The sequence below is a fragment of the Oncorhynchus nerka genome, linkage group LG24 (assembly GCF_034236695.1).
Source record: "Oncorhynchus nerka isolate Pitt River linkage group LG24, Oner_Uvic_2.0, whole genome shotgun sequence".
Lineage (NCBI taxonomy): Eukaryota > Metazoa > Chordata > Actinopteri > Salmoniformes > Salmonidae > Oncorhynchus > Oncorhynchus nerka.
The window spans coordinates 66882065-66900875 of record NC_088419.1 but is presented as its reverse complement, the minus strand read 5'-3'; the positions used below and the strand labels follow the sequence as shown (position 1 = coordinate 66900875).

Here is an 18811-nt window from a genome sequence, read left to right as displayed (position 1 = left end):
AGGCATCTATCTAAATCATCCATTCAAAAATGGATTGATGTTGGATATTGACACAAAGAGAATAAAAAGGAAATTACATTATGATCTGTCATTATTTTGTACTGGCTCTCACAATCCAAACACATATTCAAGTCCACACTAAAGACACACCTTTTCACACAGGCTTACCTGGATTCTCTGTTGTCTTTTATCCTCTGTCTAGTTCACTTAGTTAAGTCTGTCAGCATGTTTAGTGTTCTCCCTGGTCAGTCTGTCATGATGTTTAGTGTAGTGTTCTCCCTGGTCAGTCTGTCATGATGTTTAGTGTAGTGTTCTCCCTGGTTTGTCTGTCATCATGTGTAGTGTTCTCCCTGGTTAGTCTGTCATCATGTGTAGTGTTCTCCCTGGTCAGTCTGTCATGATGTTTAGTGTAGTGTTCTCCCTGGTCAGTCTGTCATGATGTTTAGTGTAGTGTTCTCCCTGGTCAGTCTGTCATGATGTTTAGTGTAGTGTTCTCCCTGGTTTGTCTGTCATCATGTGTAGTGTTCTCCCTGGTCAGTCTGTCATGATGTTTAGTGTAGTGTTATCCCTGGTCAGTCTGTCATGATGTTTAGTGTAGTGTTCTCCCTGGTCAGTCTGTCATGATGTTTAGTGTAGTGTTCTCCCTGGTTTGTCTGTCATCATGTGTAGTGTTCTCCCTGGTCAGTCTGTCATGATGTTTAGTGTAGTGTTCTCCCTGGTTAGTCTGTCATCATGTGTAGTGTTCTCCCTGGTCAGTCTGTCATGATGTTTAGTGTGGTGTTCTCCCTGGTCAGTCTGTCATGATGTTTAGTGTAGTGTTCTCCCTGGTTTGTCTGTCATCATGTGTAGTGTTCTCCCTGGTCAGTCTGTCATGATGTTTAGTGTAGTGTTCTCCCTGGTCAGTCTGTCATGATGTTTAGTGTAGTGTTCTCCCTGGTCAGTCTGTCATGATGTTTAGTGTAGTGTTCTCCCTGGTCAGTCTGTCATGATGTTTAGTGTAGTGTTCTCCCTGGTTTGTCTGTCATCATGTGTAGTGTTCTCCCAGGTCAGTCTGTCATGATGTTTAGTGTAGTGTTCTCCCTGGTTTGTCTGTCATCATGTGTAGTGTTCTCCCTGGTCAGTCTGTCATGATGTTTAGTGTAGTGTTCTCCCTGGTTTGTCTGTCATCATGTGTAGTGTTCTCCCTGGGTAGTCTGTCATCATGTGTAGTGTTCTCCCTGGTCAGTATGTCATGATGTTTAGTGTAGTGTTCTCCCTGGTTTGTCTGTCATCATGTGTAGTCTTATCCCTGGTCAGTCTGTCATGATGTTTAGTGTAGTGTTCTCCCTGGTTTGTCTGTCATCATGTGTAGTGTTCTCCCTGGTCAGTCTGTCATGATGTTTAGTGTAGTGTTCTCCCTGGTTTGTCTGTCATCATGTGTAGTGTTCTCCCTGGGTAGTCTGTCATCATGTGTAGTGTTCTCCCTGGTCAGTCTGTCATGATGTTTAGTGTAGTGTTCTCCCTGGTTAGTCTGTCATCATGTGTAGTGTTCTCCCTGGTTAGTCTGTCATCATGTGTAGTGTTCTCCGTGGTTAGTCTGTCATCATGTTTAGTGTTCTCCCAGGTTAGTCTGTCATCATGTTTAGTGTTCTCCCTGGTCAGTCTGTCATCATGGTCAGTCTGTCATCATGTTTTGTGTTCTCACTGGTTAGTCTGTAATCATGTTTAGTGTTCTCCCTGGGTAGTCTGTCATGATGTTTAGTGTAGTGTTCTCCCTGGTCAGTCTGTCATGATGTTTAGTGTAGTATTCTCCCTGGTTAGTCTGTCATCATGTGTAGTGTTCTCCCTGGTTAGTCTGTCATCATGTGTAGTGTTCTCCCAGGTTAGTCTGTCATCATGTTTAGTGTTCTCCCTGGTTAGTCTGTCATCATGTTTAGTGTTCTCCCTGGTTAGTCTGTCATCATGTTTAGTGTTCTCCGTGGTTAGTCTGTCATCATGTTTAGTGTTCTCCCAGGTTAGTCTGTCATCATGTTTAGTGTTCTCCCTGGTTAGTCTGTCATCATGTTTAGTGTTCTCCCTGGTTAGTCTGTCATCATGTTTAGTGTTCTCCCTGGTTAGTCTGTCATCATGTTTAGTGTTCTCCCTGGGTAGTCTGTCATCATGATCAGCCTGTCATCATGTGTAGTGTTCTCCCTGGTTAGTCTGTCATCATGTTTAGTGTTCTACCTGGGTAGTCTGTCATCATGTTTAGTGTTCTCCCTGGGTAGTCTGTCATCATGTTTAGTGTTCTCCCTGGTTAGTCTGTCATCATGTTTAGTGTTCTCCCTGGTTAGTCTGTCATCATGTTTAGTGTTCTCCCAGGTTAGTCTGTCATCATGTTTAGTGTTCTCCCTGGTTAGTCTGTCATCATGTTTAGTGTTCTCCCTGGGTAGTCTGTCATCATGGTCAGTCTGTCATCATGTGTAGTGTTTTCCCAGGTTAGTCTGTCATCATTTTTAGTGTTCTCCCTGGTTAGTCTGTCATCATGTATAGTGTTCTTCCTGGTTAGTCTGTCATCATGTTTAGTGTTCTCCCTGATTAGTCTGTCATCATGTTTAGTGTTCTCCCTGGTCAGTCTGTCATGATGTTTAGTGTAGTGTTCTCCCAGGTTAGTCTGTCATCATGTTTAGTGTTCTCCGTGGTTAGTCTGTCATCATGTTTAGTGTTCTCCCTGGTTAGTCTGTCATCATGTTTAGTGTTCTCCCTGGGTAGTCTGTCATCATGTGTAGTGTTCTCCCTGGTTAGTCTGTCATCATGTGTAGTCTTCTCCCTGGGTAGTCTGTCATCATCTGTAGTGTTTTCCCTGGGTAGTCTGTCATCATGTTTAGTGTTCTCCCTGGTCAATCTGTCATCATGTTTAGTGTTCTCCCTGGTCAGTCTGTCATCATGTTTAGTGAACTTTAATATAGCTAATCATTTTAATGTGTGATTGTATTGCATTTTATCCTGCTGATTATCTTATGTATGTAAAGTACCTTTGGTTGTCTTGAAAAGCGCTTAAAATAAAATGACAATGTTTCAACATCATAGGAGTTTGTCTTCTGGAATGGTGTCTAATTCAGAGTTTGAATATGTAATTTGCAGACTAGAAACATAACAAAAACATCCCTTTTTAGACCTAGCAAGTGATGTACACATTTGTTGTTCAGCAAGCACAATTCAATGATCAACAAAATGTCAGTAACACCAAGAGGACTTTACAAGAGGAGTATAATTCTACTCTAAATCTAACCCCAGCAAATCAAAAACACCCAGTCAAGCTACATATTATGCACAGTTAATAGGTGAGATGGATGAGGATTCTGTTTACTCATTTTTATGTGTGAAACATATATACATATATTACCAGTTTAATTTGTTATTGTACATATATGCACGTGCATACAGAAGATATTCTAAAGTAACAACATGCAATTTGAACCAAGCACCACTAGATGACACTAAAGATGTTCATGAAGAAATCTAGAGGTAACTGCCAAAATAAAGGAAACACTTAAGCAAACGAGGGATACAAAGTATATTGAAAGCAGGTGCTTTCACACAGGTGTGGTTCCTGAGTTAATCAAGCAATTAACATCCCATCATGCTTAGGGTCATGTATAAAAATGCCCAGTTGGGGTCCATGGCAAGAAGAAGAGATCTCAGTGACTTTGAAAGAGGGGTCTCAAAGAAGCACAGTCAGTCAGTCAGTCAGTCAGTCAGTCAGTCACCCACCAGATCTCAACCCAATTGAACACTTATGGGAGATTCTTGAGCAGAGCCTGAGACAGCATTTTCTACCACTGGCAACAGAACACCAAATGATGGAATTTCTCATGGAAAAATGGTGTTGCATCTCTCAAATAGAGTTTCAGACACTTGTAGAATCTAAGCCATGGTGTATTGAAGCTGTTCTGGCTCGTGGTGGCCCAATGACCTATTTAGACACTATGTTGGTGTTTCCTTTATTTTGGCAGTTAGCTCTATAATACTGTACATATGAAATTCCATCTGAAAATAAATGGTATGTTCAATAATGTCAAAATCACAGGTTGATTCCACAGACAATACTCCCCTAATCCAAATCCCTGAGAAGTGGTGATATGATAAGGACCTTACAGTGCAGGCCTCAATCCCTACCCATCCCATATGATCTGGCATTCCACATCAGCTAGCAAGCATTTATTGTCATGAATCTTGCCCTGGAGGCAGCTCTGCAAAGTAGTCATTTGCTGGCACATCTACAAAGTCATAAAATCAGATTTTAACCACACTGCTAACCCTAATCCCTAACCTAATCTTAATAAAAAGCTCATTTTTGTTGTCATACATTTTTTAGATATAGACAATTTTGTCTTTGCAAATGATCAAATTGTATTTGTCACATGCTTTGTAAACAATAGGTGTAGACTAAGAGTGAAATGCTTACTTATGGGCCCTTCCCAACAATGCAGAGAAAAAAAAGATAAATAATAGAAAAATAATAACACAAGGAATTAATACATAATGAGTAGCAATGGGTACCAGTACTGAGTCAATGTGCAGGGGTACGAGGTGATTGAGGTAGATATGTACATATAGATGGGGATAGTGTGACTAGGCAACAGAATATATAATAAACAGCAACATGTTAGTGCAAAAAGGGTCAATGCAGATAGTCCGGTTTGCTATAGAGCTCCACATTAGAGGTGTTACAGTCGAATATATTGATAAAAGTCACCTTGTCTCGGAGAGATTGACACGGTTATCAAAATGTCACGCCAGGGTAAGCCTACACCAAACACAGCACTTATTTTAGGTGTTTCTTAAATGAATGGATGGTGGAAAACGATTGGAACCATTTCCATGTTTGACCACTAGATTTTATGGGTATTATGACTCATACTGTGGTACTCTATACAGTAGGTTAACTATTTAACTAACTATTTAGCAGCTGGTACATCTAGCAGAAATCGCTCAGTTCTGCCTCCAGGGCAAGATTCATGACAATAAACATCAACCTGTCATCAGCTAGCGCTTACTGCTATCTTTAAAATGGAAGTAGTACTTGGACTAGAATAAGAATAAGGTTAATATTCAAAGCCAGTCTGCTCTTCCTTCACCTTGCCCTGGATAAAACAGAGCAGAGAGCTGCGGGCCACAATGAGCCACTCTTCACATCTACTCCAAGGTGACGTTTGAAAGGCCACGCTTCACTTCAGGGACACATTGTGTTATAGCATTACAGGCTAAAACAGAAAGTGTGTTTGGGCGATAAGGAACAGCTCTGATCTTTAGAAGCAGCCCTCCAGGCACTGAGCAGAATGAGTTGAAAGACAGGGTTCTGGGTTTCTGAAAATATCTATAACAATAATAGTAATGCATGTTTTCTTCCTCCCTCTCTCCCACCATGATGCATACTGTACATTTGTATACAGGATGTATGATTAAGAGGATAGAGTAACAATTTCAGTAGGTTTGATCAGTTGATCTGCAAAGTATTATGATTTCAATCATTTAGAGCATCAGTGCCCATACATTTACATACCAAAACATTTACATACCAAAACATGGTATGACGTCTTGTCCATATTTGATGTAATTTCCTGGCATTGTGGAGGGTGGAAGAGAGAATGTTGCAAGGTAGTAGGTTAATGTCCCATCATAAAACCATGCAAGGACGTCTGACCAATACAGTACAATAAACTACAGTACATTTGATCATCTAAAGAAGCTCAAAAGAGACTATAAACAACATGGCCTGTTCTTAGCCTTTTCTTCAATGTTGTGATTCATGAGTTCACAGAATCTCAGCCTCACAAACAAACACAAATGGATTTAAACCATCAGGGACAGGGAAGCAGAATAAACTGTTGCATGGCATCTCCTGCTGGGTTTGACCCTGATGGCATGGACAGAATACATTTTGAACAGCAGTGAAAGCAGCTTTCTCCAAAACAAAGAAACTGAATGGTGTGGAGTGCCAACAGTCCGCAGAGAGAAGATTGAACGCCTCGCTGGCCCTAAATTAGATCACACATTTTCTTGCTCATGGCAGTGTCTCACTGCATGCCCCAAGGCACACTGCTGGCCAGATTATTGTTCAATGGCCAGCTTTCTTTTGCCCAGACAGGAAACCCTTACACCCAGGAATTCTAAAAACATACAGTATTGGACAGAGAAAATAGCTGTTCTCAGAAACAATTGACGTCCCAAATCCAGTGTCTGTAAAACAGAGGCTGTTTGTTAAATAATTAACTGACCCTAACCAGGGACAAGTTGACCCTAACCAGGGACAAGCTGACCCTAACCAGGGATAAACTGACCCTAACCAAGGACAAACTGACCCTAACCAGGGACAAACTGACCCTAACCAGGGACAAACTGACCCTAACCAGGGACAAGCTGACCCTAACCAGGGATAAACTGACCCTAACCAGGGACAAACTGACCATAACCAGGGACAAACTGACCCTAACCAGGGACAAACTGACCCTAACCAGGGATAAACTGACCATAATTAGGGACAAACTGACCCTAACCAGGGATAAACTGACCCTAACCAGGGACAAACTGACCCTAACCAGGGACAAACTGACCCTAACCAGGGATAAACTGACCATAATTAGGGACAAACTGACCCTAACCAGGGATAAACTGACCCTAACCAGGGACAAACTGACCCTAACCAGGGATAAACTGACCATCGTTAGGGACAAACTGACCCTAACCAGTGATAAACTGATCCTAACCAGGGATTTTAGATTCCTACAGAACTCAATTAAGACAAGAAGACATTGCAGCAGCCTTAAAAACATGCCTCTGGTCCCAAAACATCTCAATGATGTTAGGTATTGTTAAAACTATGGCATTAGAAGACTATCCAGAAGTTTGAGGAAAACCAAGGACTGTAAATGTTGTGGTGGAGACATTAAACTGGGAAGTGTGACCTGTAACTTTTAGTGTAGATGCCACACTGGCAATGAAAAGACCAACAGGATCACCTATTACACCAGATTTATTGTGGATGCATCATTTATGTCAGCTTACGGAGAGTTCTGAAATACATAAAATTACTTTATAACTTCACAAAAGTGAGTGCTTAGGATGTTTCCAAAAATATTATGCAGCAGCTTTATAACTGCTGATCTCTCGAGAGGAGTGAAATTATATTCATATCTGAGAAGCATCACATTCGGAAAGGTCATTTTAATATGCATCGTCTCAGACTAGGGTGTAAAGCGTCCACTAAAGCAGGGTTTCCAACCCCCCCATCCCCTCCTGCCCTGGGTGCACATTTTGGTTTTTGTCCTAGCACTACACAGCTGATTTAAATAATCAAAGCTTGATGGTGAGTTGGTTATTTCAATCAGCTGTGTAGCACTAGGGAAAAAAACAAAACGTGCACCCAGGGGGGCCCCAGGACCGAGTTTGTGAAACCGTATACTAAAGTATAGATAGAAACCAGAGCATTAAAAACACCTTAAATGAGTGGGAAAATAGAGCACTTGAATTTTCGTAAAGTTTCTCAAGATTCCTTGTGATAACGTGACATTTACTAAATGCAACTGTAGCCAAAGACTGAACATAAAATGATGTCTTCACTTGATTAGAAGTAAGTAAACCTTGCCCCTTAGTTTCTCACATGACTATGAATTTGGGATAGGCTACTCTGAGCACAGCTTACATTTGTTCATGGACTGCACATCAAACAACCTCAGACAGCCTTTGCGGTCTACATTACTATCACTCCTCTGTGATATAAGTCAAATGGTTGAGCATCCCGGCTCAGTGGGAGATAAGGAATATATCTGCTATGTGTAGACTATATGGCACTAGAGTAAAATGGACACAAAATAATATAGATCTGTGGGAAGCGAAAAGTTGAATAGTCCTCCCAAATTTCATCTGGGGATTAATCAGAGTGAATTTTGCTTGAGGACAAGTTCCAAAAATGGAAAGCCCATGAGGTGTTTCCAGAATATGGAAGATGACAAATGGCAACGTAGGTGAAATTAAGGATCTTGAAACCATAAATACCACATAACCCTCTTCTGCAGTGCCTCCAGTAACAGAGATGCAGACAAAGTTATACCTCGACTCAGGCCTCTTCATAACCCTGCGTAAATGCCCGCCAGGCGTCTTGAAAAGACAGTGGATCTGCTTCTCCCTGCCTCAGACAAGCCCCAAAGGCTGTGTAGCTCAGATATATTTCCCTAACCAAGACTGAGATGACCTTTTGAGAAAGAACACACTGTGCGTCTTGCTGATGAGGATCTTCTTTCGATTTAGCTGTCGGCGTCAAAAGCCATTAGTTTCATGTCACCTACAGGTAACTGCCAAAATAAAGGAAACACCAACATAGTGTCTTAATAGGGCATTGGGAAACCGAGCTACCAGAACAGCTTCAATACAACAACATTCTTCCACGACAAATTCCATCATTTGGTGTTTTGTTGATGGTGGTGGAAAATGCTGTCTCAAGCGCCACTCCATAATCTCCCATTCCCAATCTCCCATATATATGAACCTAAGCATGGGATGCTAATTGCTTAATTAACTAATCGAACTACACCTTTGTTGAAGCACCTGTTTTCAACTCATTTACTCAAGTGCTTCCTTTATTTTGGCACTTACCTGTACATTGCTACATTACTCACGTAACCTAGATTGAAATAATAGCTATACTGTTCTAACCTTAATCAAAATACACAATACACATTCATGACAAGTCAATCTTTACTGAAACATTCCTTAGGTGATGAGGAAGACCACTGTCTAGTCAGAAACTGTCCACCTGATCAAACTAAAGACTTTTCTCACAAAAAGAAATCAAGCACACTACGCTATTTAATATGGCATGGTTTCCATGGGAACCAAAACAATCTCAGCACGAAAGAAGGCCTTAAAGGACAGCAACTAGCTGGGATCTCTCAAGCTGTTTTCAATCAGCAGCACACTGTATCACTTTTAAGGTGAGATAAATAAGGTAGAAGCTACGGGAAAACTATAATGCATCAGCACATATAAAACAGATAGACCAGAGCCACAGACCACAGTGCTGTAAGTAACAGATGCTCAGGGAATGTCAAGACCTCAACAAATCTTTCCTTGGATTTACTCTGGCTGTGTTGTCCATCTACAAATCGAGTTTCAGCTGTCAACACTTATTTGTAAATCACATACTGCATTGATGAATTCAAATACTTACCTGAAATATTAATCTAGACTACTTTTAGGCCCTATGAACACATCATGAAATAACATCATTTTTGGGAAAGAGCCTGATGACAGCTGTCAATTTGTGTAGCTAAAATCCTACAGTTGTATAGTTGAAATTCTAAAACCTTAACCACATGTCACTGGTGTTGCGAGCCCAAACATGGTCTTTCTATTCTGTTGAGTTATTGACTTGACTTCTCCTCTGATGATGGTGGAAACATCCTGCTTGAACCTAAACAGCAACATATCCTATGGCTATGTCATAACAGATGATGACAGGTCCCATCATACCTCCTGCTGTCGCCTTCAGCATTGGAAAATCTCATTAGGCTTCTCTTACGCAATCATTTGCATAATCCCTTCCCATATTTTGCGGCTTCAGACACTCAATCATCCGTAATTACATATACATCAAGGTTGGCACCACAGCGATTCGAATCAATGACTTGTATTGTTACTAAATACCACTGTGTGCATTCAGTAAATCAAAAGCTTTGTTGAACTCTGCTGTGATTTATTTGGCAGGTGGGATGGCGTGTTTTCCCCCTAACAGAGGGTCCTGGTGCAGCTTGATCTGGGAGCAGATGACCTCTGTGTGGCGTCACTCTGGCCTGATCTACTGGTTTACAGCAGAGGCGGAGATGGTGGGTTGATGTGCGGCTGATCTATGTGAGTGGGGGAGAACCAAAGTTCAGGCAACTCAGGCCCATGAGTGCACTTCAAAGGTCTCCCCAACTCCCTTTCAAGTTTGAAAGTGAAGAGAACGCGCTTTGATTATCAATGTGGATGTTCTGCTTTAGAATTAGTCCTAAAGTGGGAAGGAAAACATTGAAATGGTGGATAATGGACTCGATAATGTGAAGACTTCATTGGAAATGTTTAAAGATGAGCTGCTTGGGGAAAAAGCCTTCATGAAAACAGACAGCCCACTGGGCACAGACGTCAATTTAACGTCTATTCCACGTTGGTTCAACGCCATTTCATTGACATGACGTGGAACAACATTGATTCAACCAGTGTGTGCCCAGTGGGAGGGCCTTCATTTCACTACTTAACTGCTCGGGTTTTTAAGAAATGCTTCCTATAGCACCTTGACTGACCTGATTTAACTCCCAAGTTGATACATATTTGGTTGAGTTTTGATCCAAAGTATGAATCAAATGACTTTGACAAAACTGAAACATGCTCTACAATGATCAAGGACGAGGACACACAACTTGGGGGAAAGAACAGCTATAGTAGTATGCTACAATCCTCCGCAAAGAATAGAACCTAAGCAGGAAGCCAGATACTTGTTCATCGCCAGAATCCCACTCTGTGAAAGCTTTTACAAGAAACCTCTCTAAAGATGCCTTATGTGGGCAGCCTTCTGACAGCTGTTTGCTTGAGCCGTTGGTGTTTTACATTTTCTTTGGCACCATATACATTTCTTCCCATCAATCAATATTGATAAGGTGTAGGAGAGGACTTAACTACTACTGAACATTGTTTTCATCATCAACTAGCTAACATCATCAATAATCAGACAAGGGTGACAGGTACATATGGGTTGACAAATCACAACAGAACTGTCAAAGTCGAGGGTGTTAAATGGCTCTGTTTATGTAAGCCAGGTCAGTGCTATTGTGCTATACACTTAGTACCCACCAAGTGTACCAATTAGCACATTAGCCAAACCCTAGGTAAAGTAATTGCGGCATGTTTTCATTAGAGCCCCAGGAAGTCATTACTGGTTTATCTGAGCAGTTCCACTGTAAATGATTCAAAACATATCCTGATCACATCAAACCAGCACATCACCATCATAACCTATTATCTCGCCCTGTTCCGACTCACTGCACTTACAGAGACATTGGAGGGGGAAAGAGAATCAGTGGAAACAACAGGCACATGGACCGCACTGGGCTAGAGACAATCTCAATGCAGTCCCATTATCATACAGGCTGCGGAGGTTAAATTGGCTTAATTGTTTTGCAGATGGAACATGCCCAGCATGTTTGTTAAAATGGATAATAGCGTGTCATATTCCACATATTTGCCCTACCCCGCTATGTGAGCCTGACCAGGCCAAGTGATATCACAGAGTCAGCAAGAGGTGGCCGCATGAAAACATGTAGCCTCCTCAGACATCCATAAAACATACAGTACAGTAGATGTATTCACACAGCTATGCGCAGTAGCAACACATTGAAACAATCCATCATTTCAATAAAGCCTGGTATCCACCTCAGGAGAAGTGCATGAGGATTACTGTAGCAGTGAATAATGTGAGGCAACACTAAGCCCTGTGTGCTGCTGAGGGAAGGAGGCTGTGTGATGAGAGACCAGTGGTCTGGGGAGCTGGATCCCCATCTCTCCCCAGAGAGGCTGAGTTACAGCTGTCACTCATACAGCTCTCCGCTATTGTGAGTTGCCACTTAATCCTCATGGGTACGTACGGTGGCAGGTTGAGTATGCTGGCAAAGTAACCCACGCATGCACTCACACAGACAGAAACATACACAGACACTGTTCAGACACACACATGTACATGAGCACATGTACTCACACACTCTCTCACACATACACATTGATCTGCTGTATTGTCCAGAGGAGTACAGGGAGAATCTAAGTGAGATTGGGCAGATACAGAACCACTGGGGAATGATTAGGAGCCGGCTAATTATGAAGTCAGCATACAGTACTGCCCCACCACCAATAACAGGTTCAGGGTTCAGATCAGCCTCCTGACATTACAGTGTAATCCACCCTGAACCATACACTACACAGCGCTAACCCCTTCACAACCCCACCTCATAGCAGGCCACACTGTTGTGAGGTTAGCTCAGGTCAGACTCTGCTAGACAGGTTCAACCCCTGCAGATAAACTGATTGCATGACATTTTTATTCCACATTAGGTAGAAACAAAGTGATGGTGAGTCATTAGAAGACATGTAGTGTCATATAGATAAAGAGCAGGAAATCAGGATTCATAATCATGAATAAACAGCAACAATGATTAACCCAAAGGTTGCTGACAAACGTTTGTCTCACATAACAAAAAAGGGCTTATGCAGTCACTGGTAACCTGAGTAGAATCTATTCCATCAGAGTCTCCAGTCAGATGGTATTTAAATGTCTGTCCAGTTGAAGGTTATGTAATTAGGCTGTAGAGTGCTTGACTGCTTCATCCATGAGAGTGGAAGGAGACCTCTCATCTCTGGGGGACAGGGTAATACATCATCATTTAGCTGCAGTCTGGCCATGAGAGGTGGAGTTGGATGACAGAGCAACACAACTAGTGGAAAGGGTCCTCACCCTGATGAACCCAACGTGACTGTATCAAAACCTCTGTTTACCAACGGGTACAGCAGTGAGCACGCTGCAAGCACAGGGAGGCTTCTCTCAACAGACAGGAAAGGAATGTTAAGTATTATGCGACAGAAAAAAACGATGATGAATAATTCATTCTTTATCCCAAAGCCCAGATCTGGGAGACAAGCTGTCTCTCTGACTTTCCTTCTGGTGTTGTTGTTGTTTGCAGACGCGGGGAGATAATAATGTGGATGATGGGTTTACGTTTCATATTATCACAAAGCACTAAATGACACACAGAGACAATTGATCATGGCATGTTTGCATGCGCAATGTAAGCTTTTCAATAGTAACCTTCAAAGTCAAAGTCACTGGCTTTACTACTCATATCTCCTGAGCCACAAGCTGAACAAATGATATCATTTCTACATCCCATAAGGCCTATAGGAAATACAGATACATCCCATAAGGCCTATAGGAAATACAGATACATCCCATAAGGCCTATAGGAAATACATGCTAGAGCCCTTAGGGCTTTTCACTGGCTGTATAGGAGATAGTGGGAAAAGGTCAATTTCAGTGGAGCTTAAAGCTCAAGCAAATTAAAGGGTTCTAGTGTGCTTGACAATATTTGTAAAGATGCATACATTATTCATGTGTGATTCACATGTCTTCTCCCTCTGTGATGATGTTTAGAAAACAGGCCACTGGGATGATACAGAAAAATAAATGTTTTTTATGCTTGAACTGCCACAGAAATCACCTCTCTCTCATGTGTATGTGTTCTCTGTGGAAGACTACCATGCTATCTGTGCACTCATCTCATGCCAAGCATTACTAGACAAGCATTCTGTTTCTCTTCCCCACCCCATCTCCCCCTTTTAACAATATATTGCCCTTGGAATGTTGCAGGTGCACTGTGATATTACAACTATAAAGCCATTTAAATATTACAATTGGTGCTACAATACTATTGTGTATTTCTCCAAAAAGCCATTTTGCTTGATTGACATTCTATTTGCACACTGATACACGTTTGTGAGAGGAACACCACCAAGCCATTGGTGTTCTTATAGTACCACACATTTATTAACAATTTACTACAGTTTCTTCTGCTCGTCGTCTACAGTACATTTCTTCAAAGTACAAAACCGGAGGAATGGTGTTTTTGTTCGTTGTCAAGACACCAAGTGTAAGGGGGATAAATGCAGGAGTCTGGCTGAGTGGTCTGCTTTGCTTGCCTCTTGTCATAATTATACTTTTCTTATTCACTTTCTATAGACCCCTAAAGAGATTGATGATTATACCTTAATTCTACTTCTTTACCCCCCACACTGTTTACAATGTGATTTGGCACATTTATACCACCGGAGTATCCTTATTATCGATAATTATGTATTTAGGAGTAAAACGGAGTGGCTACCTGAGGTGCTATGAAAAATATTTATTTTCTTTGCTTTGAGGTAATGGCAGCCATAAAAAACAACTAGAGGATGGTCCACTTCAAGCTATCCACATACAGTATCTTAACAACTGTACATAAAGTAACTGCCAAAATCATTGACACACTTGAGGGATACAAATGATATTGAAAGCAGGTGCTTCCACACTGTTGTGGTTCCTTAGTTAATTAAGCAATTAAAACATTGCTTCATGCTTAGGGTATATCTATACAAATTCTGGGCAGCCCATTCTTTTGGCTACCATGGCTATGCCCCATAGGATGTCAATGCCCCCATCCACGGGGCACGAGTGGTCACTGAATGGTTTGATGAGCATGAAAACGATGTAAACCATATGCTATGGCTGTCTCAGTCACCAGATGTCAACCCAATTGAACACTTGGGATATTTTGGAGTGGTGCCTGAGATAGTATTTTCCACCACCATCAACAAAACACCAAATTATGGAATTTCTCGTGGAAGAATGGTATCGCATCTCCCCAGTTCCAGACACTTATACCAATATGCATTGAAGATGTTCGTTCTGGTTCGTGGTGGCCCTATTAAGACCCTTTATGTTGGTGTTTCCTTTATTTTGGCAGTTATCTTTATTAATATCCAACCAATGACCAGTTTTAGTGAACTAGTTTTGACCAGAAACATGTGATAGAGACTATAGTCTTTAAAATGTGCCTCTATGGAGACCATATAATGATGTATAACAGGCTGGGTATGTCAGTCCATGACCTTACATTCAGTCTCTAATAACAGGGAATATTGAGTAACTCTGACGGGAGTAAACTCCTACCTTTGTCAGTGGGATTGTTGCAATCTCTCCTGCTTTCTCTGACCTGTAAGAAGAAAAAACAGAATTGAGATTTGTCATGAATAATATCTCCACTCAAATGATCAGTCAAAAAGTTTCCAGACACTTGTCATTGGTTCAGTTGTGCACTAATCCCTATGTATCCTTATGTGTATTGACAGCTGAGCTATGAAAAAGAACTCTTAAAAATCCCAAGTAAATAGGATTGCAGGAAAGAATGGCATTGGGTGTTGACGTGTTACAGCCTTCATATTGCTTGCACAGAAGAACAAGGCATTGAAGAGTGTGGTGTAAAACAGCAGTAACCAGTGCTGCTCTACTCCCTTTTCCTCTGCAAACAATTCTTTTGTGCATTGTCCCCACATAATTGTGCTCCCAGGATGAGGAGGCTGATTCCTCTTTACAGTTGGCTGCACACATCTGCATCCCTTGAAACAAACTGCCAGACAGTTGCAGTGGCAGAGCTACTGATTAGTGGTTCACCTTTGGGAGAAATGGGCACAAAGCATCCGTCTGTCTAATGAATTGGCTGAGGAAATAGATCAAAAGCTCATCTGAAGGTTATGTCCTAGATATACTTTTGTCTATTGATTTGGTGATTTCTGTGGATTTCAATTAGTTACAAACTAAAACAGATACTTCAGGGTGGGCTACATGTATTAAGATAATACGTGGGAGCTCCAACATCATTAGGCTTTGTATGGCTTGTAAGGACTCGCTTTTAGCAGGCTGGATTTTCACTATAATTCAACATCAGTTGAATCAGGCCAATGTGTGTCCTGTTATGGAGTAGTAGGTACAACTGGTCAAAAACACACTTGTAGTTTTGCACACAGTCACAGGAAGTGTCAAGCTGCCCATAGCAATTGTGTGGGGTGATTCTCCATTCACTTTTTCACATGTTAAGTTTCATAAAGTCTTCGCTTCTGGCTATCCTCTTTGTGTCTTTGAAATGCAAATAGATTTCCTTGGTAGCCAGAAGGCCATATTCTCAGGGATGTATCTTTATTTGGAGCAGTTACACTATGCGCTAAATATTTCTAACAGTAGGTTGCAGGCTATTTAAAGCACTGGGGAGATTATGTTGAGAAGAAACTAAAAACATTGGTCTAAATATAACAAATTCAATACAATATGTGGTAAAACTATGAATTACTGTGCTTTTATTGTAATTGTAGTCCATTTTTCTTAGCAGCTATGTCAAAGGAAAGGAGTGCTGTATGGCCACTGTCAATTGTTGAGGACTGTACATTTCTACTGAATAGGTCTTAGTCACACACACAATCCCTCCACCCATTTATTAGCAGTGTCAGATAAAGTATGTGTCTCTTTTAGATTAAATTGAAGAGAAAATCCTAAGTTTCTCACAGTGAGATGCTTAAAACATTTAACTAGGGCTCTTGTGAGCGAGACAGGTAATACACTACATGACCAACAGTATGTGGACACCTGCTCGTCGCACAGCTCAGGTCAAAATAATGGGCATTAATATGGAGTTGGTCCCCCCTTTCCTGCTATAACAGCCTCCACTCTTCTGGGAAGGCTTTCCACTAGATGTTGGAACATTGTGGCAGAGGCTTGCTTCCATTCAGCCACAAGAGCATTAGTGAGGTAGGACACTGATATTGGGCTATTAGGCCTGAATTGCAGTCGGCGTTCCAATTCATCCCAAATGTTTTTGATGGGGTTGAGGTCAGGGCTCTGTGCAGGCCAGTCAAGTTCTTCCACACCGATATCAACAAACCATTTCTATACGGACCTCGCTTTGTGCATGGGGGCATTGTCATGCTGAAACAGGAAAGGGCCTTCCCCAAACTGTTGCCACAAAGTTGGAAGCACAGAATATTCTAGAATGTCATTGGACGCTGTAGCGTTAAGATTTCCCCTCACTGGAACTATGGAAAACCCATTTCATGACGCTCCAGACGAACAGTTCTTGTACTGAGGTTGCAACCGAGGACAGACAATTTTTACGCTCTACACGCTTCAGCACTCGTCTGTCACATTCTGTGAGCTTGTGGGGCCTACGACTTCGCGGCTGAGCTGTTGTTGCTCCTAGACGTTTCCACTTCACAATAACAGCACTTACAGTTGACAGGGGAAGCCCAAGCAGGGCAGAAATTTGACGAACTGACTTGTTGGAAAGGTGGCATCCTATGAAGGTGCCACGTTGAAAGTCACTGAGCTCTTCAGTAAGGCCATTCTACTGTCAATATTTGTCTATGGAGATTGCATGACTGTGTGTTCGATTTTATACCTGTCAGCAATGGGTGTGGCTGAAATAGCAGAATCCACAAATTTTAAGGGGTGTCCACATACTTTTATATATATAGTGTACTTAGGATATGATGACATCATCCATGACTTCCTGTGACTCCGGTGCAAATGAATTTCTCCGGCTTTAATTATTTCTTTCTCAGGACGCCTCTGGAGCCGCTGTCTCTCTCGCCCCGGATTGTGTGAAACGTTCCGTGTCTGACCTCCAATTTTCAAATCGTTCCACAGCTTTGCTAAGAAATTGGATGCCCCACATTTTCAATCGAGCCCAGATACCCTCGTGGTTTTGTCCCCCAAGTCTTTGTCAAATTTTCTGTGGAATAAGCAAAACCAAATGTGGGCGCACTTCTGCTGACAGAAACAATCAGTGTTTGGGCCTTAATAAGCAGGCTGGGTATGTCAACAACAGTGGATATTTAGTTCTGCCTACGCTATCATAAAGCCATGTCTCTCTGCCGAGTCCCAGCCTCATGAGCTACTGCAGTTCTGCACTTCAGGAGCTGAGTAAAACAATCACTCCATGACCTTAGAGTAGAAAAACAATTTGGGTGTAGATGTGGGGATGTAATCCTTTCAAATCCCCCTGCAAAGGTAAGTAAATCCTGCTAAACATTCTCTCCCCATCAAGGGAAGCCTTTCTCTTCATTACCCTCCTAGAGGCAGGATGATGTGAGGCTAAGGGAAGGGGGTGTTGGAGACATGGCAGCAGAGAGGGATGGCAGATTTAGGGCTAAGGGTTGAAATCTCGTCAAAACACTGTCCAAGCTGTCAGGGAAAAACATACCACACAACAAACAGGCCTGGATTGAACTACTACTGTACTTATACTTTAAAGCCACTCAAACACAGATACACACCATATGACATGCTGTTGATTTGTAACAAACAGCTGGATCTTTAATATTGCCACTGAGATGTCAAGGACAATCAAAACAACATTTGGATCACTGCTACCTCCACACATACACACAGGGAAAAGTAAATCTGCTTGGTAAATATAGACAGTTATGATTCCAGTTGTTTTATTACGTGTTCTCCATGTGCTAGCAGACTGTTTGCATGGTGTAAGAATAGCTGATCATTACAGTAATTGGCAGACAATGGCCTTTAGGGGGCACTGTTGCTCTCTGTAAGCACCAATACCAACACGCTACAGAGCATAAGACACCTGTCAATAGCATTCGGAGCCATTTTGAGCAAAAGTACAAACAAATATTTTCAAATGGATGACTGATGAACAATACATTTGAGTGAGAAATAAATGAAATTCGTGTCAAGTTATTATATTGAAAATAACAGTTTTGCAAGTCAACATGATCCAAATGGCAGAATACCACACAGGTGGGGTTCCTGTTAAAACCTCCCTTTACAACTGAATTGATACAACTGATTTTATACTATTGACATGTTTGTGAGTGTTTACGTATAAGTGGCCCTGTCTTTGACCTATGAATAAATAGACAGTAGCGATATCATGACATGTTTTGACTTCAAACAATACTCTTGAGCCACTTTGCTTTACATTAACTTTACAAAACAAGCAGTGCTCTATACATGTAAATCCCTTCTCTTTACCAATTGACTGCTAGTTTTAAGTAAATTCAAGCTGCTTGCATGTTACAGCATTGGTGTGTGGATTGGTTGTGAGAATTCCCCTACTTTGAATGTAATGTTGTTGGGGACTTTCCACCAGAGCAATGACAGTCAGTGGGAATGAAGCAGGACTGGAGGGGAATACATTTCCTGATGATATTTTATCTCTGAGGCAAAACC

The 18811-nt window shown here is 41.6% G+C and overlaps 1 protein-coding gene across 1 annotated transcript in view; it reads right to left on the bottom strand.

The window, feature by feature from the left end:
- The window catches only part of si:ch211-51h4.2 (uncharacterized), a 93600-nt gene that overhangs the window by 2935 nt on the left and 71854 nt on the right, over positions 1–18811 (bottom strand). The window contains exon 13 of the mRNA XM_029632799.2: positions 14744–14786. Coding sequence (XP_029488659.2) covers positions 14744–14786 — 43 coding nt within the window. The remainder of the gene's footprint in view (positions 1–14743; positions 14787–18811) is intronic.